The following is a 25,527-nucleotide window of genomic DNA, read 5'->3' as shown; positions in this document are numbered from 1 at the left end:
TGGGTGGCTCAGTGGGTTAAGCCGCTGCCTTCGGCTCAGGTCATGATCTCAGGGTCCTGGGATCGAGTCCCGCATCGGGCTCTCTGCTCAGCAGGGAGCCTGCTTCCCTATCTCTCTCTCTCTCTCTCTCTCTCTGGCTGCCTCTCTGTCTACTTGTGATTTCTCTCTGTCAAATTAATAAATAAAAGCTTTTAAAAAAAATCACTTTCAGGTATTATGCAGAAAAGTAGGAAGTCCATACATTTGAGAATGAATACAAACTTGAGAACTTAGATACTTTTAACCTGGTACAGTGGTTTAGAGAATTACTCTTTAAGTCCCAATTTTCAACAATGATGTTAAAATTGGCAACTAAAGGGAAAAAAATACTGCTAGAATCAAAAGTGCAAGACACCATACTGATAAAGCAACTTGCGTATGAGAGAAGTCTTGATTTTTTTCCAAGCCTGGTAACAAGGTCAGGGCTGGATTTCTCTGAATTTCACCATCATACACAGAATACTGTTGACTTTGTCAAGGAATATTGTAAAGATCACTGCAAAGTTCTACCTAAGCTAAGGGGTGGGTCATGCACTGCCAAAGCGAACCCTACTGGACATGAAAGGTTCACAGCAGGAGTCTCCATTAGAGGGTGCAACTGGTGACAAAAGGAGAAACACAGATATTTCAAATGATGCAACAGTGAAAATCCTATTTCTTAATACCAATCGCAGTTACAGAAATTCATAGGAAGGCAAAACAGGCTTCCTTGAATACACCAAAAATATTTTTCTCACCACAAGAATCTGGATTTTACATTTTCTGAACAGTGACTCTTAAATTGGCTTCTCCAGCTAGTTTTTTTTACAAGATATTTTAAGAAACACCAGAAATGTAACAGCACACAGCATCATGATATTTCATCAGTGAAGTAACATACACGCTGTTTTAAGTACATCTACTTGATGCACAGAGGTGCCAAGATGAATGGGAACAAGACTGTGCAGAGCATGACTGCCATTTAGCCTGAGTCAGAGCTGAGTGATAGAGTTCACACACCTGCTTTCTTCTGTTCATTCATGAGTCACTATTGCTAGGTTGTGGTTCCTGCCTTTGAATACTTATTAACCAGATTTTATATAACTTCTCTCAGGGTTGCAAACATATTTATATAATGTTGCCTTTCAGAACTGAAGAGAAAGGTCAGCAACAACAGACCCCTTTTATATGCCAACAAGCCATAAGGAAAAAGGATGTGGTGCTATCACTTAAGCTGCATATTAGCAGTAAGAGGTGTATCAATTGCTCTTTTTACTGTATCAGTGAAACAGAAATACCAGCAGCACGCAGTATGTCCTGACATCAGAGGCATTACCAGGTATGGTATGTGCGTTTCATGCTCGCAATTACGTTTACACATGTGATTCCAAAATATGACACACACTGTGTAACACGGGAAAATAAGCCGTAAGTACCACTGAGAAGTGTCTTATTCATATGCTTCAATGACTTCATTTCAATGACTTCATTTATTCACACATTTTTAAAAACTTCATTCTTCAGAGTGAACACATCAACCATTAGAACTGGGCATTTCTGATAACCCCACCTATTAAAAAATGCATGGCTTCCCTTTATAGCCTTATTTCTAGGGGCACGTTTCCAAGGTCTTTAAACTGTTAGTCTGACCCACATTATGAATTCCCCCCAAATACAATATGGTTGGATTACCTGATGAAGACTGTCCCACATTTAGCATTTCCACTGAGCTTCATTCCTGAGAGTATTTTCTTAATGTACAATGACCTGTGACTTCTTGATGAAAATAGGACATTACTTGCTGCATTCATGGGGTTTTTCTTCATTTACTGGACTAGGGTTTACCCCAGTGAGGATACTTCCCAACAGCAAATGAGGTGTCACCTCTGCAAGGCTTTCTGACGTTCACAGTACTTCTCATTGCTTTTCATTTCCCACTGTATGTCTGACAGGGTTTTGAAAGTCATTGCATCTCACAGGTTCATTCTACTCTCAGGGTTCTTACATGAACAGGTTAACCTGCTGAAAGCTCTCCCTACTTAACCTCAGAGTTCCTACCCTAAAAGATTACCCAGACGTAAAATGTGATGCGACTATTTATCTCAAAGGTTTACCCTAACTGCATTTTCTGAAGAACGAAGAGCTGAGAGCTCTGTCAGAGAGTAGCAGTAACCCCAGTCCTAGGATTTCTTCGCTGTATGAGTCCTCTGGTGATTAATGAGCTGTGACTTTTGGGAGAAGGCTTTCGCACATTCATGGCACTGGTAGGGCTTCTCTCCTGTGTGTATTCTCTGGTGATTAACAAGCTGTGATTTCTGAGAGAAGGCTTTCCTACATTCGCTGCAGCCGTAGGGCTTCTCCCCGGTGTGTGTCCTCTGATGTGGTATTAGGTGTGATTTCCGAGAAAAGGCTTTGCCACATGCACTGCACTCAAAGGGTTTCTCACCTGTGTGTGTTCTCTGATGATTGATGAGGCTTGACTTCTCCCTGAAGGCTTTCCCACACTCGCTGCATTTGTATGGTTTTTCTCCTGTATGAGTTCTTTGATGTCTAATTAGTTCCGATTTCTCAAAGAAAGCTTTCCTACAAAGACTGCATTCATAGGGTTTCTCTCCTGTGTGGATTCTCTGGTGAGTATTCAGCTGTGACTTCTGGGAGAAGGCTTTTTCACAATCCCTGCACCCATACGGTTTTTCTCCCGTATGAGTTCTCTGGTGAGTTGCAAGACTTGACTTCTCACCAAAGGCTTTCCCACATTCAGTGCATTCATAGGGTTTCTCTCCTGTGTGAGTCCTCTGATGGGATATGAGATGTGACTTCTGACAAAAGGCTTTCCCACACTCGCTGCACACATAGGGCTTCTCTCCTGTATGAATTCTCTGATGATTAGTAAGGCTTAATTTTTCACTGAAAGCCTTCCCACATTCACTGCATTCATAGGGCTTTTCTCCGGTGTGAGTTCTCTGATGTCTAACAAGCTGAGATTTCCTGCTGAAGGCTTTCCCACATTTACTGCATACAAAGGGTTTCTCTCCTGTGTGTGTCATTTGATGGGATATGAGATGTGACTTCTGAGAGAAGGCTTTCCCACACTGAATGCACACATGAGGCTTCTCTCCTGTGTGAGTTCTCTGGTGGTTAATGAGACTCGACCGCTCTCTGAAGGCTTTCTGACATTCATTGCATTCGTAGGGCTTCTCTCCAGTATGAATTGTCTGATGTCTAACGAGCTCTGATTTCTCAAAGAAGGCTTTTCTGCAATCACTACATCCATAGGGTTTTGTTCCTGTGTGAGTCCTGTGATGTGTAACGAGCTGTGACTTCCTGCTGAAAGCTCTCCCACATTCTCTGCATTCAAAAGGTTTCTCTCCTGTATGAATTCTCTGATGATTAATAAGATTTGACTTCTCACTAAAGGCCCTCCCACACTCATTGCACCCATAGGGTTTTTCACCTGTGTGTGTCCTCCAGTGTGAGATGAGATGTGACTTCCGGGAGAAGGCTTTCCCACATTCACCACATTCATATGGTTTCTCTCCTGTGTGTGTTCTCTGATGGGATGTGAGCTGCGACTTCTGGGAGAAGGCCTTCCCACACTGGCCACAATCATAAGGTTTCTCTCCTGTATGAGTTCTGTGATGCGTAATAAACTGTGACTTCTGGGGAAAGGTTTTGCCACAGTTACCACAGCCATAGGCGATCTCTCTTATATGTCTGCTCTGATGTTTAATGAGACTTGATTTCTTATTGAAGCGTTTCCTACATTCACTGCATTCATAGAGTTTCTCCCCTAAACGGTTTCTATGATATATGATAATCTGTGACTTCTTAGAGTTAATTTTATCATATTTATCATACTCATAGTATTTTAACCAATTATCAGCTTCCTCAGGTTTGGGATGGAGAAACAACTTATCAAATACACTTAAGCCACCTGCTTCCGTTTTTCCATAATCTGCTTTTGGAATAAGTAAATCTAAGTGATGTTTTAAAAGTAATCCATCTACATCATCTTCACTGTTTGATTTCCTTAACGGAACAAAGTTCATGCTCTGATTGAATTTTTTCCCAAATGCATCACATTCATGATCTTGTTTCATATTTCTAAGCTTCTCTTGGTTATCCTGCTGCCATGCCATGTGACCATTTACTTGCAAAACTTGTTCTATAAAGAAAGAAAAGCCTGTGAATGCTTCCATAGTTGGGTTTTTCTTGGGTTATTAATCAATTTCAGAGAATGGGCATGAAAGTAGGGGGAGAGGCAGAGGGAGAAAATCTCAAGCAGACTTCCCACTGAGCTTGGAGCCCAAACACAGGGCTCAGTCCTATGACCCTGAGATCATGACCTGAGCCAAAACCAAAAGGCAGACACTCCATGGACTAAGCTCCCCCAGTGCCTCTTCTATGGCTGTGTTTACAGAATACAAAACTAGCAACACTGTTTGAAGGCATGGATGCTTCAGAAGATTGTCTCTCAGTCCCTAGCATAGCATCTATCCAGGTAAGGGGGAAAAAAAGAAAAGAAAATTCTATAAAAAGGAATAAGATACAGGCAATATAGTAAGTCACCTCTGGTTTTGCCAAATATAAGTTTATAAAATGGAGAGAAAATGTAAAAAATTCATCAAGAGCAAGGAGGAACCAAGAAAGGAGGGTAGAAAGACTGATCCGATATTCTGAGGATTTCCTCCAACCTGAGTGCGTGAGGCCCTAGGGACGGAAAACAGTCAGCCCCTGACCTTGTGAAGTTTACATTCTAATGGAGAAGACAGAAAATCAACAGGATTGATAGAGGAACTACTGAAGCCGTTACAAGATTGAAGAATGAGAAATTATTTGTGAAACTTTTTCCCATTTTTAAATTCTCTGGAATTTTGAAACTTTCTAAGCACGTTTTCAGTATTATTACCAAGACAGCCATTTCATGGAACGCATCGTCCTTCATTTAATCTATTCAGGCACAAAACTTTAAGACCTATGTGTTCTTTCACTGAAAATACCCTAAGATAAGGGATGAGGGAAAAAGAGGTGTGGTGGTTAAAATCAGAGTCTAGTATAGAAATATTAGTTTTGAGATGGAGGTTAACAGTCCGAATAAAGTGGTCATAGGAAATGTGAGAGCAGCAAATGAAGTCTTTGTAAATTAAACTTACAACTTTGCATTACTTTAAATATTACATTGTTAGACTAAGTACACATTTGGAAATTTTTACCTTTTTCTCACTAGAAAAATGGGACTGCTTTATGGTTGGTCATTTGTGGTATATCCCAGATACCCCAACTCTCTCCACTTTTCTCAGTGAAATATCCTTCCACCTGGTTTCCCTGCTTCCCATTACATTTTCAACAATGCACTCAGGTCAGACTTTTAAAAATGTAAATCTGAGCATGGGTGGTTGAGTTGGCTAAGTGCCCAACTCTTGTTTACAGCTAGAGTCATGATCTCAGGGTTGTGGGACCGGGGGGCTCTGTGCTCAGTAAGGTTCTGCTTGTCTCCCTCCTCAACTCCCTCTGCCCTTCCCTCCATTTGCACGCATGCTCTCTCAAATAAACAAATCTTTAAAACAACAACAACAACATGTAAATCAGGGCACCTGGGTGGCTCAGTTGGTTAAGCATCATCAGCTCAGGTCATGATCCCAGGTTCCTGTGCATCAGGCTCCCCATTCAGTGGGGAGTCTGCTTCTCTCTCTCCCTGTACCTGTCCCCTTGCTTGTGCGCACGTGCGCATGCTCTCTCTCTAATAAATAAAATCTTTTTAGAAAATGTAAAATTTTTATTTATTTATTTTTTTAATTACTTTTTTAAATTTAAAATTACTTCAATCAGGGGCGCCTGGGTGGCTCAGTGGGTTAAAGCCTCTGCCTTCGGCTCAGGTCATGGTCCCGGGGTCCTGGGATTGAGCCTCGCATCAGGCTCTCTGCTCAGCGGGGAGCCTGCTTCCTCCTCTCTCTTTGCCTGCCTCTCTGCCTACCTGTGATCTGTCAAATAAATAAATAAAATCTTAAAAAAAAATTACTTCAATCTAACCACCTTCCTACTGCTTACAAGTCAATGTATGACCTAGGTCTCACACACAGCACACTATCTCCCTGGCACACAGACCCCCAGACAGAAAGGCTTCCTTTCTGTTGTCCTGAAGTCACCAAGTCCCTTCCTGACCTAATACATTCATATTTGTCATTTCTTCAGGGAACACTTTCCCCCAGTTCACACAGCTCACTCATTTTGGTCTTTGTGTCTAGAACTGGCTTCTCCACGTGACTGTGTTGTGCACTGAACATTTGTGCAGCCCCCTTACCACCCCCCACCCCCAAACCTCTATGTTGAAGCCCTAACCAACAGTGTAGCTGTATTTGGAAATGGGGTCTCAAAGGAATTAAGGCTAAATGAGAACAAGGGGTGGGGCCCTGATCCAAAAGGATTAGTATCCTTATCAGAAACACCAGAGCAGACCTCACCCCCACCCCTTGCACAAATGAAGCAAGGCCACAGGAGGCCAAAGCCACAAGGCCACAAGGCAGCTCTGCGCAAGCCAGCCCGACCACGTTCATCAGAACCCAATCACACAGGCGCCTTGACCCTGGCCTCCAGAATTGTGCCAACAGCCTTCTGCTATTTATCTGTCTGTGGCATTTTGTTACGGCAGCCTAAGGAGAGCAACAAATCCTCTACGCTGTTATCATCTACCTAATCTACGTCTGTGATCGAACTTTGAGGGTCTGGGCTTTATCCTGGTTATTCCAACGTGATTTCCTTTGTCCTCCTAGGAGAAAATAAGCCCCGCACGGGCAGGGAACTGATCTCCAATGCTCACCAAGGAACCGCACCACCCAGCACAATACCTGAAGAGTGAGAGACATCACTCTCTCTTCAAATTCTATGGTATATGGCTATTACAGGGTAGCCCTTGGCTGCCATCTGGAGCCTGGGTTCCGGGGTGCGCTCACCACTCCCAGCTGATACAGCAGGGGCTCCCTGTGCTCAGCACCTGCTATCCTGGGAGTCCGTAATGCTGCTGTGTGCCAGGCAGAGGCCCCCGGGCGCTGGGTCCTTAGTGTGCTTCCCTGTGCAGAAACTCTACACACATTACTGCACTTTCATCGTTGGGGTGACCCTCAATGAGGGAGCAGCACAGGACACCTGCCCCCGGATTCCTCCAGCCTCTGTTTGTGCCCTTTCGCTGACGAGGAAGCTGTCATTATGTTGCTGTTAAGAAGTGCTCGCCAGGATGCGGAGAAAGGGGAACCCTCCTACACTGTTGGTAGGAATGCAAGCTGGTGCAGCCACTCTGGAAAACAACATGGAGGTTCCTTAAAATGTTGAAAATAGAACTTCCCTATGACCCAGCAATTGCACTACTGGGTATTTACCCTAAAGATACAAACGTAGTGATCCGAAGGGGCACGTGCACCCGAATGTTTATAGCAGCAATGTCCACAATAGCCAAACTATGGAAAGAACCTAGATGTCCATCAACAGATGAATGGATAATGAAGATGTGGTCTGTATATACAATGGATACTATGCAGCCATCAAAAGAAATGAAATCTTGCCATTTGCGACAACGTGGATGGACCTAGAGCCTATCATGCTTAGCGAAATAAGTCAAGCGGAGAAAGACAACTATCATATGATCTCCCTGATATGAGGAAGTGGAGACACAATATGGGGGCTTAAGGGGGTAGGAGAAGAATAAATGAAACAAGATGGGATTGGGAGGGAGACAAACCATAAGTGACTCTTAATCTCACAAAACAAACTGAGGGTTGCTGGGGGGGGTTGGGAGAAGGGGGGTGGGGTTATGGACATTGGGGAGGGTATGTGCTTTGGTGAGTGCTGTGAAGTGTGTAAACCTGGCGATTCAGAGACCTGTACCCCTGGGGATAAAAATATGTTTATAAAAAATTAAAAATTAAGGGACTCCTGGGTGGCTCAGTTGGTTAAGCAGCTGCCTTCGGCTCAGGTCATGATCCCAGCGTCCTGGGATCGAGTCCCACATCGGGCTCCTTGCTCCGCAGGGAGCCTGCTTCTCCCTCTGACTCTGCCTGCCACTCTGCCTGTGCTCGCTCTTGCTCTCTCTCTCTCTCTGACAAATAAATAAATAAAATCTTTAAAAAAAAAAATAAAAATAAAATAAAAATAAAAATTAAAAATTAAAAATTAAAAAAAAAAAAAGAAGAAGAAGTCCTCGCCACATGGACGATATCCTGAGTCCTCCTCGCAGCTCTCTGAACGTGGCAGTGGTCTTGAGGACCCCGATACACAGGCCTTGTATAGTTAACTTAGACTACAAGTGCAATGCACTGAAATGAAGCATAAATGGTCAATGTTTAAACGCTGAATTAGAAACAAAAAACTAGGGAAGCCCGGGTGGCTGTTGGTTAGGCAGCTGCCTTCGGCTCAGGTCATGATCCCAGCGTCCTGGGATCGAGTCCCACATCGGGCTCCAGTCCCACATTGGGCTCCTTGCTTAGCAGGGAGCCTGCTTCTCCCTCTGCCTCTGCCCACTACTGTGTCTGCCTGTGCTCGCTCGCTCTCTGACAAATAAATAAATAAAATCTTTACAAATAATAATAAAATAAATGTAAATATCTTAACTTAACTAATTTCTATGCTCCCCTAAGGTGTTCTCTAGGTCTTTTATTTCCAATCATCTTTAGTCGTCATTCAAATGGAGGCTATCAATGAATGAGGGGTGCATAAGAATCACAAGTTTCCTCAAACTACCACCTCCAGCTCTAGACTACTCCATTTTAAAACTACACTTACACCACTGTACTGCATCAATTTTACCGGTAATGGATCCGTAACATTTACTGTTGGAAAAAAATGCCCAGGTAATCCAATGCACACCTGGCTAAAAGCACCTGAATTAAAACAATGGGCTTATTGCATAAATATTGTCTGACAAGTAAGTGGATATAAACTGTAAGCCTTGTGTTTATGCACGCACACAGCCCCGGGACCACCCAGCTCAAGAACATCACGTGCACTGTGATCAGGTCTGGGATGCGACTTCCGAAAAAAAAAGAGAAATTTAGCTGAAACAGTCAAGGAACATTCTGTGAGTATGAATGCAGCAGAAACAGAGATAATGCAGAAAGGACTAAGATAAAGCACAACCAAACATTCAGATGCAGAGAAGAAGAAATATTACACCTGAAAACAGAGAAACGTTTGAATGGAGTTGGCCATGAACTGGGGGAAGGGATAGCCAGCTGACAGCCTGCACAGACTCAGACCGCAGAGATCCTGGAGGAAGAGGCCACAGGTTGTAGCAGACGCTCCTGCCGCCTCAGCTACATTCAAAGGGACAAGCACCTCGGGCAGACTGTGGGGCCTACCCCAGGGACCCACATCCCTCTGACCCCCTCTGCTGGGTCTATATGCAGGGATTCTGGACGTTCTGGGGAGTTAACACCCCCAAGGCAATGCTCAAGCCCGGAGAGGTGGGAGTTAGAGGGTGACCAGCTTCCTGGCCCCATGGGGCTCCCAACAACCACCATGGGTCACACCCCTTCCGCCACACACACTGCCATTCCTTCTCCCCCATCTCACTGCTCTTTCTCCCATCACGGTAAACTCACGGCACTCAGACATGTAATCTCAGGGTCTACTTTCGAGGGAGCCTGAAACAACGTCACTTAGCAGATGAGTAGGGCCGGAAAACGGATCAGAGACAGCTGGCTGATTTAGGAACTGAAATTCATGGTATAATTTGAGAACACTTATAAAAGGTAAGACTCTAGACCCATTAAGCAATTTGGAAAATCCAGGAATGAGACATCATGCGCCTAGTTTCAAGTGTCACTTGAGAAGTTAAAAAGATAGTTTCCAAAGGCAAGAGTCTGAAATAAGAAGTGAAGAGAGAACATTCGAGGTGCTCCATGGTGTCTAATCTACAGGAGAAGTAGAGCAGACACCAGTATCCCAAAAGGAGGAAAAGGACCGCTGTTCGGGGGGGATGAGGAGGACGTCCTTGCTCCCCTGGCACTTCTCTGGGCATCGGATGCCTGAATGAGAGCAGAGGAAACCTCCTGAAGGTACGAGCGGTGAACAGAGGACAGAAGGACACTAAACATATCAGAAAACCAAACAAGAAGTCGACATCCCAGACCTGACAGCCGGAATACTTCATGGCCTGGACAAGCCGAGAATATTCTGCTTTATGTGACACGCAGAGCAGCCACATCTAAGCGTGACTTACGTGAGTGGCTCAGGTCAGCTATCCTGAATCAGCACAAAAGCTGCAGGGGTCGGGAAGAGCCCTCTCCAGGGCACACGTCACCCACGCCCACGGACAGCGGAGACGGAGTCTCTGCGGCCCGCACCTGTCTGGTTCTCACACCCACCTGGGCCGCCTGAACTCGGGGCCTCCCCGTCTCCAGTCCACGGCTCTTCCCCTTGCTCCAACTTGAAGATGACCTCAGGTTTCACGACTTCGTACCCTGTTTGGGGAAAACACAAAAGACGTGGCCCCCACTGCTTGGGCTTTAGGGCCTCTGAAGAATGAGCAAGGTCTGGCATCAGGGGGACACAGTGAAGCTACCCCACTGGTCTATCAACAGAGTAAGGAATTGTCAAAGGCAACAGTCTTCACTGGTGGCTACTGGGGTCTAAGACTCTCGGACTTCTATAATCCAAACCCCAAACCATTACTCACTTCAGAGGCTCTGGGCCAGTCTGCCTGGGTGCAAATCCAGACACTTGCACTTCCCAGCTTCCAGTCCTTGGGAAAGTTACTTAAAAGGAGAATCATCGTACCAGCCACACAAAACTGCTCTGTAAATAAGGCCACATGTGAACAGTACGCGAAATACCGTACGTTCCTCGCATTGGTGCCAACTACTAATGGTAACACCACCACCGCCCTGATCAGTTTCAGAGCTGCACATGGAAAGTAAGTCTTTGTTATCCCAAGGTGAGGCACAGACGCCTTCCCTAGCATCACAGCACAGGGAACTTTCAATCTCCTAAACTCAGGTCCAAAACCACTAAAGATTTCAGAAGCTGCAGAGATCTTGGCAACTCAGAAAGTGAGGTGCTGGGCCCGCCAGCAGGTCATCGGGGAGCTGCCTTACCCAGGGACACAAGGCTGCTGTAGTTCTCCAACATGACATCCTTGTACAGGTCCTTCTGACTGGGGTCCAGGAGCTGCCATTCCTTCTGGGTGAAGTCCACAGATAGATCTTCAAACGAGAACGCCTCCTGTAAGAGCACAGCCCCGGTGAACCCGCAGCAAGGGCTGCTGCATGACGAGCGCACGCCATTCCATCACAGCAAGCCACGGAGAGGGACGACCGTGACTCCTCTGCATCACGTCTCCGGGAGAAATATGCCACGATGCACCCTTCCATCCCTCTGTTCACAGGATACCTGACAACTGGAGCTCGCAACTTTGCATCTTCTGAACCACCAACAAAACGTGTACCGCACCGCAGCTGGGGCACCGGAGAAGCGGCACCAAAAGAAAGAGAGTAAAACAGCTTAAAAAGCTGCACAGCCTTGCAGAGGGCTGCAAACCTACACACCTGCTCCAACAACAGGCCATCGTAATAGCAGAGGCAGAAATGAACGGAGGGCACAACATGGGTCAGAGCAAGAGCATCAGTCTGAGCATCAACTGAGGCTCTTTCCAAGAGGCAAAGCTTGAGATGAGTTTTAGGAAATTAGCAGTACTTCCCACAAAACGGGGAGGCGGGGCACCTGAGTAGCTCAGTCAGTTAAAGGTCTACTATCAGCTCAGGTCACGATCAAGCCCCACATCCAACTCCCTGCTCAGCGAGGAGCCTGTTTATCCCACTCCCTCTGCCCCTCCCCGCTGCTCATGCTCCCGCTCTTTCTCAAATTAAAAAAATCTTTAAAAAAATAAAGTAAAATGGGGATGCAAAGACACACTGGGAGCCAACAGCTCCAATGAAACCCCAAAACTGCTGGAATTCGGGAGGTACAAGTGGTTCAGTTAGACAGCATCAGAGGGTGTGAGGTAGGGATTCGAGTAAAGGCCATGTGGGAAGCGGGGCTAACTGGAGTTAACCAACCTAGACACTTTTCCTTTCTTTTTTTATTTTTTTTTAATTAATTAATTTATTTGTTTTTTTAAGATTTTTTATTTATTTATTTGACAGAGAGATCACAAGCAGGCAAAGAGGCAGGCAGAGAGAGGAGAGGAGGAAGCAGGCTCCCCGCTGAGCAGAGAGCCCGATGCGGGACTCGATCCCAAGACCCTGAGACCATGATCTGAGCCAAAGGCAGCGGCTTAACCCACTGAGCCACCCAGGCGCCCTTCCTTTCTTTTTTTAATTAAAGATTTATTTGGGGGGCGCCTGGGTGGCTCAGTGGGTTGAGGCCTCTGCCTTCGGCTCGGGTCATGATCTCGGGGTCCTGGGATCGAGCCCAGTGCCGGGCTCTCTGCTCAGCGGGAAGCCTGCTTCCCTTCCTCTCTCTCTGCCTGCCTCTCTGCCTACTTGCGATCTCTGTCAAATAAATAAAATCTTAAAAAAAAAAAAAAAGATTTATTTGGGGGAAGGGCAGAGGAGACAGAATCTCAACCAGACTCCCCACCGAGCACAGCTCGGTGACTGAGCCACCCAGGCGCCCCTGAGCTAGACACGCTCTTGTTGCCAACAGCTAGCCATGACTCACGGAAGAGGAGTGATATAACCAAATCTAGGTCTCAGAAAGATTTCTGGATTTTATGTCATGATGGATTTCTGTCCCAAAGCCTCCCGAGATGACCAGAACACATGCACTCTAAAAAATGCAGCTAGCGGGGCGCCTCGGTGGCTCGGTGGGTTAAGCCGCTGCCTTCGGCTCAGGTCATGATCTCAGGGTCCTGGGATCAAGCCCTGCATCAGACTCTCTGCTCAGCGGGGAGCCTGCTTCCTCCTCTCTCTCTGCCTGCCTCTCTGCCTTCTTGTGATCTCTCTGTCAAATAAATAAATAAAATCTTTTAAAAAAAAAAATGCAGCTAGCATCATAAAATACAAAACCTCACCTTAACAGGACATCAGGACATCACACACTTTGACAAGGGCCAGCAAACCTGAAGCCAGTCAATAAAAGTACCCATTTTGAGTAACTGAGAGAAAAGAAGACTTAAAAATGAGCTTCAGACCTTCAGGGCTCAGGACAGGGCCAGACAACAACAAACGCGTCTCAGGAGTTCCAAGAAAAGAAAAGCAGGAGCGTGGCAGACGGAACAAGTGACAGCTCCACGCTCCCCAAATGTGGCAAAAGGCATAAGGTGGCAGACTCAGGAGACGGGCTGGACCCCCAACTGCACAGACCCGAAGAGAGCCGACCAAACACATCACGACCCAACTGCTAGGGAATACAGACAAAGGAGGAGTCACATGACTCTCACAGGGAGCAGTTCAAAGGGCTGCAGATGTCTTACTCAAAGGCACAGAGGCCAGTAGAAAGGAGAACATTTTAAAAGTGCTGAAAGGAAGGATTCTGTAGCCAATGTAAATATTCATCCAGGAGTAACTGTGTAATGAGAATAACTGTAACACAGGGGCTCCTGGGTGGCTCAGAGGGTTAAGCATCTGCCTTGGGCTCAGGTCATGGTCTCAGGGTCCTGGGACTGAGTCCTGCATCCTGCATCAGGCTCCTTGCTCTGCGGGAAGCCTGCTTCTCCCTCTGCCTCTGTCTGCCTCTCTGCCTGCCTGTACTCTCTCTGTCTCTCTGACAAATAAATAAAAAAATAAAAGTTAAAAAAAAAATCTCCAACATAAAATCTCCTCACAAAACAACAGCTTTACTAGTTAATTCTGTAGATATTTAATGCAAAATTCCTATTTTACTAAACAACTATGGAATATGGAAGCAAGAACACAACACTAAATATTCTGATACAAGCATAACCTTGATAACAAAACTCAGTAAGAATATTGCAAGAAAGGAAAAGCAAAGGCCAAATTACAGATGAACATTGTTGTGAAAATCCTAACCGACACGTGACCACACTATGCAGAACAATATATACGGAAGAAAATACATCAAGACTGAGCTGGTTTATTCAGAAATTAAAGGTTGGTTTAACACTAAAGATAAAAAAAAATAAAGATATTCACTACACTAACAAGTTAAGAAGAGATAGTGATCACCTTGAAAGATGCAGATAAAGCGTATTTACTAATTAAAAGAACATACAAAGAAACAATAGAAAAAAATTGAAAAAAAAATAAAAAAGCTTATTAAATTTTCAAAAGGAAGCCACCTGGGTGGCTCAGTGGGTTAAGCATCTGCCTTCGGCTCAGGTCATGGCATCCAACCCCACATCAGGCTTTCTGCTCAGCAGGGAGCCTGCTTCCCGCTCCCCACCACCCCCTGCCTGCCTCTCTGCCTACTTGTGATCTCTCTCTCTGCCAAATAAATAAAATCTTAAAAAAAAAAAAAAGTGGAAGAAAAAGAGGAGGTCAATGCAGCGTATCATTGAGTAGCCCCTATGGAAATAATCCATCAAGGCAACAACCACAGACAATGCTAGCAGACAGGAGCTGCTTCCTGAAAGTATGTACCAAAACCTCTGAAATATTCTTGCCAAAAAAGCGACACCTAAATCTGATCAAGCCTCCAGATCAGATCTGTGAAGATGGAGATATCCTTTATCTGTGCTAATTCATGGCTTCTGAGCACTTGAAATGTGGCTAGTGTGAACTTGGGGCTGAATCTAATCATTTTATTTTATTTTTATTCTATTTATTTTATTCATTTTATGTTCTTTAGATTCTATTTATTTGTCAGAGAGAGAGAGAGAGAGAAAGCACAGCAGGGGGAGCAGCAGAGGGAGAGGCAGGAACCCTGCCAGGCAAGGAGGCTGATGTGGGGCTCGATCCCAGGACTCTCAGATCATGACCAGAGCTGGAGGCAGACACTTCACCTACTGACCCACCCAGGCGCCCCTACATTTAATCCTTTTAAATTGAATCAGCTGATGTGGCCAGTGGCTTCTGTACCGGACAGCACAGCTCTACAGAACACACCAGCAACACTAGCAAAACCCGGACAGTGGGAAATCCACAGAATAGACCACCTGGCCTCTTCCGCCAAAAATGTGGTGAGGAGGGGCGCCTGGGTTAGTCAGTGAAGCATCTGCCTTCAGCTCAGGGCATGATCCTGGAGTCCTGGGATTGAGTCCCACGTCGCGCTCTTTGCTAAGGGGCGAGTCTGCTTCTCCCTCTCCCTCTGCCCCTCTTCCCGGCTCACACACTCATGCTCTCTCTCAAATAAATAACATCTTAAAAAAAAGAAATGGGGGCACCTGGGTGGCTCAGTGGGTTAAAGCCTCTGCCTTCAGCTGGGGTCATGGTCTCAGGGTCCTGGGATCGAGCCCCGCATCAGGCTTTCTGCTAGGCAGGGAGCCTGCTTCCTCCTCTCTCTCTGCCTACTTGTGATCTCTGTCTGTCAAGTAACTTAAAAAAAAAAAAATCGGGCTAGGAAAAAAGACCCAATAGGTTAAGAGGGTCTTAAGAGAGCAGATGAACCAATTACACTGTATGAACTTTACCCAGATTCTGATCCAAACAAACTTCAAACAATTTGCGTTTTTATAAGACAACTGGAATTTTGAACACTCACTCCAGTGATACTAGGAAGCTGCCCTCACTGGACAGCGGGCTGCACTTTCAATTAACCTCATGAACAAAATATGAAGTGAAAGAAACAAAACACAAATTACTATACAGCAGACGACACCAAACTGCAGTGTTAAAGGAACACTAGAAAGAGGAGGACAGAAATGGTTACAACAGAAGTCAGCGTCCCAGTTCTAGGTGAGGAGGGAGGGCTTGTGATTGGCACAGAAAGGGCCTCATCTGGGCTGGGAGTCTTCTTCTTCTTCTTCTTCTTCTTTTTTAAATTTTATTTATTTATTTGTCAGAAGAGAGTTAGGGAGAGAGCACACACAAGCAGGCAAAGTGGAAAGCAGAGGCAGCGAGAGAAGCAGGCTCCCCGCCGAGCAAGAAGCCCGATGTGGGACTCGATCTCAGAACCCTGGGATCATGACCGGAGCCGAAGGCAGCAGCTTAACCAACTGAGCCACCCAGGCGCCCCGGAATGTTCTACTTCTTGACCTGAATGATAGCTTCATGCATATGCACTTGGTAATAACTCCTTAAACTGTACTTTTACATTTTAGGTACTTTTCCATATGTGAATTCTGCTTCACAATTAAAGAGGTACTTAAATATACAATTATGATTACTAAGTGCTTTGGTATTTTCCCCTTGGGTCACATTCTGTGGAAAACTAGGAAAAATGACTGTAATACCCATGGACTTACCACATTTCTCTGAGGACATTACCCACACTATATCATTTATTCAAAGATTTCATCAAAGCATGACCAAGAAATATTTACTTTCTATGAAGAACTAATTTACTTTTACCTTTGGATACTGTAACCCACAGAAATATTCTTATTTCTTTATTACAAAAACTAAAAATTAGAAAACCAAGTTTGCAGCTCAAATTCATTAATTATGTAGGACACTATGGTTTATAAAAATTCAGGGGCCGCCTGTGTGGCTCAGTCCATGACGCATCTGACCCTTGATTCTGGCTCAGGTCACGATCTCAGGGATGTGATATCGAGCCTGTTAGGCTCTGCACTGGGTGCAGAATCTGTTTAAGATTTCCTCCTCTCCTGTGTAAACCTGGCGATTCACAGACCTGTACCCCTGGGGCTAATAATACATTTTATGTTAATAAAAAAAAATAAATTGTGGGGCGCCTGGGTGGCTCAGTGGGTTAAAGCCTCTGCCTTCGGCTCAGGTCATGATCTCAGGGTCCTGGGATCGAGCCCCACATCGGGCTTTCTGCTCTGCAGGGAGCCTGCTTCCTCCTCTCTCTCTGCCTGCCTCTCTGCCTGCTTGTGATCTCTGTCTGTCAAATAAATAAATAAAAATCTTAAAAAAAAAAAAAAGAAATTGTTAAAAAAAAAAGAGAGAGAAAGGTTTCCTCTTCTGCCTGTCCTTCCTGTCCTTCCTCCGCCTCCTCGTGCGCCGCACCCCCCACTCTCTCCCTAACAAAACAATAAATTCCCATCATAAGACCTTCTCAAGGTCCTATGATTAGTAAAGTTGGCCCTTGAAAGGGCGCCTGGGTGGTTCAGTCAATAAGCATCTGCCTTCGGCCCAGGTCATGACCCCAGGGTCCCGGGATCGAGCCCCGCACTGGGCTCCCTGTCGGCGCGAACCTGCATCTCCCTCTGCCTCTGCAGCTCCCCTGCTTGTGCTCTCAAGTTGGCCGTTGAGCACCACAGGTCCCTCACGTGTGCATTTCTTCAGTACAACTATAGTTCTACAAACGTATCTTTTCTTCCCGCTGATGTCAGTAACATTTCCCTTTCTCCGACTTTATCAGAAAACACAGCACGTAACACACACAGAACAGGTTACTGGTGAGGCTGCTGGTCAACAGCGGCTGTGAGCGAAGGTTCGGCGGAGTCGAAAGGCTTCCGGGTGCAGGAAGCCCGCGCCCCTGGCCCCACCACGGCTCTAGTTCTGCCCCAACGCAGGTCTACGCGGAGGCTCCTCTCCCGCGCCCTCCTGACTACTCACACTTGTTTCCCTAGAAGGCAGAGCCACCCTCCCGGTCCCCCGGAAAACAAAGCCGCGGTCACCTCACCTGCAACATGGTCGAGTCCTGTCGCGACAGGAGCAGCTCTGAGCCCTGCTGCACCCCGGGCCTCTTCGGCTCCGGCCCCGAACTCCGCCAGGCCGTGGCTGCGCCCGTCGCGCCGGGAGCGGGGCCCTGGCCGCGGGAGCGGGGCCCTGGCCGCGGGAGCTCCTTCCTCACGCCGCGCGGGCGACCGGATCTGCGCACTCCGAGGCGTGGGTTCAGGCCGCACCTCCGATCTCTTCCCCGCTTGCTGCGAAGCCGGCGTTCAGGGTCATCTGCGGTTCTGAGTGGCGGACGCGGGGCTGCCCAGGGTAAGAACAGGAGACGGTGCAGAGGAACGCACACCTGGACAGCCCGATCCGGACGTACCGGACGTGAAGCCCCGCTAACCACTCACTGCGCGCCCCGGACGCTGCGGCATCGGCCGCTCTCACAGGCGGAACGGAGCGCACCGCTATTTCAGACAGACGGGATGGCACAGCCTACGTGACCGTGTTAGACAGACTTCAGGGGCGCCTGGGCGGCTCAGGGGGTTAAGCCGCTGCCCTCGGCTCGGGTCGTGGTCTCAGCGTCCTGGGATCGAGCCCCGCGTCGGGCTCCCTGCTCAGCGGGGAGCCTGCTTCCTCCTCTCTCTCTCTCTGCCTCTCCGTCTACTTGTGATCTCTGTCAAATAAATACATAAATAAAATCTTAAAAAAAAAAGACTTGAATTTCAACCAACTGTTCCCACCACTGGCTACATGGCTTTGGGCAAAACCAGACAAACTTCCATCTTAACCAGGCAGAGAAAGTCTTCCACAACCCCCACAATTTACATCAGCCAGTTCTAGCAACTTCTGATGGAAGCGCGTTACAATCTCCCATGAGATTACAGATTGCTCAGTTTTACCTTATCCTATTGATATTTGCATTCAATGTTGAAAGCCGTATTGTTCGACATACGGAGGTGGGGTATCTCCGGAAGATTATGCTTTAATCATGGTGCAATGGCCCTCCTTACGCCAAATGCTCCTTTCTTAGCTTTTAAGTCTCATTTTTTTACTTACTAAAATTGTGAGGATAAAGTGGACCTTTGGGTCCACTTAACAGTGGGATTCTGAGGAGGAAATGAAATAATAAATGGAAACGGAGTATTCCTCGGAGTACGAAAGGACAACATGTGAATTTTCTCTGAGCACTTCATAATTCGACCCTCACAGACAAGCCGAGGAGGCATTTAACAGAACCTCCGGGTTAGCGGACCCGTGCGGGCCCTGAGGGGACACCCGGCGGCCGGGCAGCAGGACCGCAGCACCGCGTCTCCTCCGTCCTGTGCACAAGGCGCTCCCTGCTCGGAGCTCGGCACGTGTGTGTTTGCACAGACACACGCCGCACACCCTCGAGTCAGCGCTCATCTCCGGGCACGTGTCCGGTCCCCGCGTTTCCACAGCGACACGCAGGAGCGGCCTGCTGCCCCCGAATCATACGGACACCACCTAAAGGAACAAGTGCTTCTTCCCTTTCGTGTCTTTCTGCAATTCAGGCTTCAGCAACAGGTCAGAAACACTGAGGTTTCTCCGAGTTACACGAGAAACAATGCCTTCAGATAGTGAAAATACACGTATCTCAGAAGAGAAGCTGACACGGGAGCACGATGCAGGTATTAGCCATCATGATGACCGCAGCAGTGGACATGACAGCAAAATTCAGCAACATACACAGGCCAAATAAGAAACTATGACCTCCATTACCACACCCAGACAACCAATCTTAAGGGACAGGGAAATTGTTTGCATCTATTTATTTATTTATTTGAGAGAGAGAGAGAGACAGCGAGAGAGAGAACACAAGCAGGGGGAGGGGGAGAGGGAGAAGCAGGCTCCCCGCTGAGCAGGGAGCCGGATGCAGAGCTTGATCCCAGGACCCAGGGATCATGACCTGAGCCAAAGGCAGACGCTTAACGACTGAGCCACCCAGGCGCCCTCTGTTTGGATATTTTTAGCAAAAATGTATATGGCAAATAAAATCTACTTTCAAAGAAAAAAACCACAGGGGTGCCTGGGTGGTTCAGTGAGTTAAGCCCCTGCCTCTGGCTCAGGTCATGGTCTCTACTGAGCAGGGAGCCTGCTTCCCCCTCTCCCTCTGCCTACTTGTGATCTCTGTCAAATAAATAAATAAAATCTTTAAAAAAGAAAAGAAAAGAAACACAGAAATTATGTATGACTATCTCGGACAAGAAACACGTAAGCCCCATTGGAAAGAAATGGAAACAACCAATGGGGACTGTAAAAAGAGGCTTCATACATGCACAATCTGGTCTTGCTCTGGGATAGGAAGACTTCCCAGTGAAATAATTCAGCCCCAAATTATTTGTATCTTTAGTTGACTCCAACCATAATCTCAAAAAGGTTTTCTTTAAGAAGCAATTCTAAAGTTCATCTGGAAGAAAAAATGTTCAGGAAGAGCTTGGACACTTTCAGAAATACACAGTAACTGGGGCACCTGGGCGGCTTACCTGGTTAAGCGACTGTCTCTTCATTTTGGCTCAGGCTGTGATCTCAAGAGTCAGGCTCTGCTCTGCACTCAGCAGGGAGTCTGCTGGAAGATTCTCCCTCTTCCCCTCCCCCAACACACATGCACACTCCCAAATAACATAAATCTTTTTTAAAAATTACAAAATAATGAATGTGAACAGGTCCACATAATTTTAATGGGTACAAATAATTAAAAACTTTTGACACTGTCTCCATAAGACATGCAGATGCATGAAGCATTACAGCTCAAATTTGGAATTTAGCAGACAATAAATGTGGCATTTCTTTTTTTTTTTTTTTTAAGATGTTATTTATTTGAGACAGTGCACACAAGCAGGGGGAGGGGCAGAAAGAGAGGGAGAAGCAGACTCCCCCCAAGCGGGAAACCTGATGCGGGACTCAATCCCGGGACCCTGGGATGAAGACCTGAGCTGAAAGCAAACGCTTAATGGACAGAGCCCCCCAAGGCACCCCAAATGTGGCATTTCAAAACCATGAGTAAAACTGGCTTGTTTAATGAACAGAAGTGAGGGACGCCTGGGTGGCTCAGTTGGTTGGTCGACTGCCTTCGGCTCAGGTCATGATCCCGGAGTCCCGGGATCGAGTCCCACATCGGGCTCCCAGCTGCATGGGGAGTCTGCTTCTCCCTCTGACTTTCTCCTCGCTCATGCTCTCTCTCACTGTCTCTCTCTCTCTCAAATAAATAAATAAAATCTTTAAAAAAAAAAAAAAAGAACAGAAGTGATTAACATTTAAAAAGAAAATAAGGCTAGTTTCGTCTCTCACATTACAACAAACTAATTCCATATGGATTTTCATTTAAACCAAATAATGCCTTAAGAAGACAGAAGTGAGGCACCCTGAAGTTCATAGCAGCAATGTACACAATAGCCAAACTATGGAAAGAACCTAGATGTCCATCAGCAGATGAGTGGGTAAAGACGATGTGATATATATACACAAAGGAATACTACGCAGCCATCAAAAAAACCAGGAAATCTTGCCATTTGCAATGACAGGTATTATGCTAAGTGAAATTACATCAATCAGAGAAAGACAATTATCATGTGATCTCATGGATATGTAGAATCTGAGAAACAAGACAGAGGATCACAGGGGAAGAGAGAAAAAAATGAAACAGGACGAAACCAAAAAGGGAGACTCAGCTGCTTTCAGCTCAGGTCAGAATCCCAGCGTCCTGGGATCGAGTCCCACATCGGGCTCCTTGCTCAGCGGGGAGCCTGCTTCTCCCTCTGCCTCTGCCTGCCATTCTGTCTGCCTGTGCTCGCTCTCTCCCTCTCTCTCTCTGATAAATAAATAAAATCTTAAAAAAAAAAAAGACTGATGAATCAAGGGTGCCTGGGTGGCTCAGTGGGTTAAAGCCTCTGCCTTCCGCTCAGGTCATGATCTCTGGGTCCTGGGTCAATCCCTGCATCAGGCTCTCTGCTCAGCAGGGAGCCTGCTTCCTCCTCTCTCTCTGCCTGCCTCTCTGCCTGGTTGTGATCTCTGTCAAATAAATAAATAAAATCTTCAAAAAAAAAAAAAAAAAAAAAAGACTGATGAATCACAGACCTGTACCCTTGAAACAAATAATACATTATATGTTAATTAAAAAGGCGGGAGAGGGCGCCTGGGTGGCTCAGTCAGTTGTGCATCTGCCTTGGGCTCAGGTCATGATCCCAGGGTCCTGGGATGGAGTCCTACAGCAAGCTTCCTGCTGGGTGGGGAGTCTGCTTCCGCCTCTCCCTCACTGCTCTCCCTGCTTGTACTCTTTCAAATAAATAAATAAATAAAATCTTTTTTTTTTTTTTTTAATGTGAAAAAAGTCTTTAAAAAAAAACCCACAGGGACGCCTGGGTGGCTCAGTTGGTTAAGCAGCTGCTTTCGGCTCAGGTCATGATCCCAGCGTCCTGGGATCGAGTCCCACATCGGCTCCTTGCTCGGCGGGGAGCCTGCTTCTCCCTCTGCCTCTGCCTGCCATTCTGTCTGCCTGTGCTTGCACTCTGTATCTCTCTCTAACAAATAAATAAAATCTTAAAAAAAAAAAAAAAACACCACAGTATTTGTGTAATTTGCGGAAAAATTTCCCTATACATAATACAAAGGCAAAAACAATAATTAAAAGAAAAACAGTCAATAAATTAAACTATTAAAATATGTAGGAGCACATGTGTGGCTCAGTGGGTTACAATGATCCCAGGGTCCTGGGATCGAGCCCCGCATCAGGCTCTCTGCTCAGCAGGGAGCTTGCCTCCCCCTCTCTCTCTGACTGCCTCTCTGCCTGCTTGTGATCTCTGTCAAATAAATAAAAATTTTTAAAAATCTTTAAAAAAAAAAGGTTGGGGCACCTGGGTGGCTCAGTGGATTAAGCCTCTGCCTTTGGCTCAGGTCATGATCTCAGGGTCCTGGGATCGAGCCCCACATCGGGCTCTCTGCTAGGTGGGAAGCCTGTTTCTCTCTCTCTGTGTGCCTGCCTCTCTGCTTACTTGTGATCTCTCTCTCTATCAAATAAATAAATAAAATCTTAAAAAAAAAAAAAAAAGGAAAAACCTTTGTGTGGTTGGGAAAAAAAAAGTCAAATCCACACAACCGCCCGCTGTATACACACACTGCAAACCAGGAAAATATATGGACAACAAATGTCATTTGCTTTACATTATACTTTCACTTCATTTCACATAATAAACATTCTGGCACTGTGACAAATAAAACTATGTTTATCATGTAAACCATTTCCTTAAATTCACAGTGTCATTTTAAAATTTACTTTGTAATTGTTGTCAAAGGCTACTCAGTGAAGTTTACTTAGGTTTCAACGAAAACTTACCAAGAGTAGAAAACTCATCATGTCAAAATGACGTGGACTTAAGGGGCACCTGCGGGGGCAGTGAGTTAAGCATCCAACTCGCCTTCGGCTCAGGTCACGATCTTGGGATCCTGGGACTGAGCCCTGAGTTAGGCGTGCTCAGTGGGGTGTCTGCTTGAGTCCCTCTCTCCTTCTCCCCCTGTGCCTTCCCCACTCCCTCTCAAAGGAAAAAAACCAGGTGTAGACTTGGTATAGAAAACACATGGAGTTGAGAATTTCAAGTGAACAAGTGTGACAAGCCCTCAGTGTGGTGGTATTATTTCTAACGACATTTGTTATTCAGAAAAATGTAGACTCAACCTCACTCTGAATTTAAACAAATACATTTCTGAAAATTGAAAGTTTTTGACAAGTTTTTCCTGAGCTGTTTTATATGGCTCCCATGTGTCCTCTCGGCAAACAGAAGCCTAAACCCTTCTCTGCACAACTGGCCCAGTTTAACCAGACCGCTGGTGTTGTATACCTTGGCAGCTTCCTGCGTACCACGCAGCTCTCCCTGTGACAGCTCTCACGTGTGTCTCCAGAACGAAGGGACAATCGTCACCATCGCGTAGTTCCACTTAGCATCAGGCTCTGAAGGAATTTCAGGGGGAAAGTAGAGAATAATAAAAAATAACATTTACTATTTACTATGACAGATGTATTATACATCACACTGTTCGTTGTTTTTTTAATGATTATTTATTTGACAGACAGAGACACAGAGAGAAGGAACACAAGCAGGGGGAGTGGGAGAGGAAGAAGCAGACTTCCCGACGAGCAGGGCATCCAAAAGGGGGCTCGGTCCCAGGACCCTGAGATCCATGACCTGAGCGGAAGGCAGAGGCTTAACCCACTGAGCCACCCAGGCGCCCTGTTTGGGAGTTTTTTCTTAATGCATCCAGTACCCATTATAGAAAGTCCTAAGGCTCAGAGGTTCAGCAACTTGCCCAACATCGATGACATACCTATGAAGTGGCAGATCCAGCCCACTGGCCCCACTTGGTGTCCCCGAAGGCCTGCAGTCACAGCCCTTCAACAAAAGTGGGGGGTGAGGGTGGGCAAAGGCCCCATTCCAATACTGGTGCCACTCAGTCCCCTGTCCAGAAATAACGCCACCACCGCAAACTAAGAGTAAGAACAAAAGAAAGGAGGGTACTTGGATGGCTCAGCTGATTCAGTAAGTGCCCCACTCCCGCTCCCAGCTCAGGTCTGGATCTCAGGGTCACGGATTCAAGCCCCACACTGGGCTCCACACTGGATGTGGAGCCCATCTAAAAACAAACCAAAACCAAACCAAACCAAAGGAAGGTAAGTTCTCAGGGACCAGCTGAAAAAACTGCCCCCACGGAACAAAACGGAACAAAACAGACGACCTTAACACAAGATAACTGTAATATATCCTAATGGCTTCAAACAGCATACTCCCAATTTTGTTTCGTTAAAGAAATATACATAAGATGTACTAAAATTATACATACGTCAACTGACTACAAGAAATGTATCAAAACATTAACAGTGACTGTCTCCTGTTGATGGGATCACGAAAGATTTTCATTTGAGTCTATTTATCTAGTTGCTCTAAACTGACAATAAACACATTTTAAATTCATAAAAGAAGGGGCGCCTGGGTGGCTCAGTGGGTTAAGCCTCTGCCTTCAGCTTGGGTCATGATCTCTGCTCAGCGGGGAGCCTGCTTCCCCTTCTCTCTCTGCCTGCCTCTCTGCCTACCTGTGATCTCTCTCTGTATCACATAAATAAATAAAAATCTTTAAAAAATAAAAAGGGCTGTTTCTGCGCGTGCGAGCGGCGGCCGCGGCGGGTCCCGGCAGGTGAGGGGCGCGCCGGCTCCTGGGCAGCCCCCGGGACGCGGCCTCGGACCGGAGCCGCTGCGGTTGAGTCGCACACAGAGGAGCTCGCTCATGGAGTGACTTCCTGGGTCTTCAGGCAGCCATGGAGGATAAACCGTCTGTCTGGGGCTCTTTGAAACAGCGGACCAGGCCTTTGTTAATCAACCTGAGCAAGAGGAGGGTGAAAAAGAACCCGAACAAGCCCCTAGACCTACAGGCACGGCGTTCCCTGGACCGCCGCCTCAGCCTCTCTGCCCCGACCTCTTGGAGGCTGAGGCCTTGGCCCCAGAGGGCAGGCCGTACTCTGGGCCCCAGTCATCGTACACCTCGGTGCCCGGCAGCCTGTCAACGGCGGGGATCTTGCCCAAGAGCAGCAGTAGCGCCTTGAAACAGTCTGAGGAGGAATTGGACTGGAGCCAGGAAGAAGCCGGCTACCTCCGTGTGGTGGAAACGGACTCCGAGGAGGCCTATGCCTCTCCCGCCGAGGACAGGAGGCCTTCTAGCAATGGCATCCTGGATCTGCGGCAGAAGACGCCGGCTGGAGACGGGCCCTGGAAGAGCCAGAGAAGCTGTGCGAAGTGGCGATCTGAATGCTTCTCTGACATCCCAACAATTTGAAGAACAATCTATGTTTGGGGAAGCCAGTGATGGCTTGAGTAACCTGCCCAGT

At 46.6% G+C, this 25,527-nt stretch overlaps 1 protein-coding gene and 1 long non-coding RNA gene across 8 annotated transcripts in view; both read right to left on the bottom strand.

Annotated features, from left to right (window-relative positions):
* Window positions 1–1,493: 1,493 nt before the first annotated feature.
* The window catches only part of ZNF84 (zinc finger protein 84), a 66,862-nt gene continuing 42,828 nt past the window's right edge, over window positions 1,494–25,527 (bottom strand). For 4 of the 7 annotated variants that reach the window (XM_032309898.1, XM_032309896.1, XM_032309897.1 and 1 more), the window contains exons 2-5: window positions 23,492–23,601; window positions 11,103–11,229; window positions 10,374–10,469; window positions 1,494–4,183 (exon numbers count right to left, since the gene is read on the bottom strand). In XM_032309898.1, the coding sequence (XP_032165789.1) occupies window positions 2,199–4,183; window positions 10,374–10,469; window positions 11,103–11,136 (2,115 nt within the window). In that variant the 5' untranslated portion in view covers window positions 11,137–11,229; window positions 23,492–23,601 and the 3' untranslated portion in view covers window positions 1,494–2,198. Of the gene's footprint in view, window positions 4,184–10,373; window positions 10,470–10,684; window positions 11,078–11,102; window positions 11,230–17,655; window positions 17,683–23,491; window positions 23,602–23,975; window positions 24,231–25,527 lie in introns of those variants that run through there. The other 3 variants (XM_032309895.1, XM_032309894.1, XM_032309900.1) reach the window with 3 other exon arrangements.
* On the bottom strand, window positions 4,231–4,800 carry LOC116571707. Its single transcript, XR_004277954.1, has 2 exons — window positions 4,351–4,800; window positions 4,231–4,316 (listed from the first exon to the last, which is right to left on the bottom strand). It is a non-coding gene; the product is annotated as an uncharacterized LOC116571707 (long non-coding RNA).

Source organism: Mustela erminea, chromosome 13 (assembly GCF_009829155.1).
Source record: "Mustela erminea isolate mMusErm1 chromosome 13, mMusErm1.Pri, whole genome shotgun sequence".
NCBI lineage: Eukaryota > Metazoa > Chordata > Mammalia > Carnivora > Mustelidae > Mustela > Mustela erminea.
This window is presented reverse-complemented; position numbering and strand designations above follow the sequence as displayed.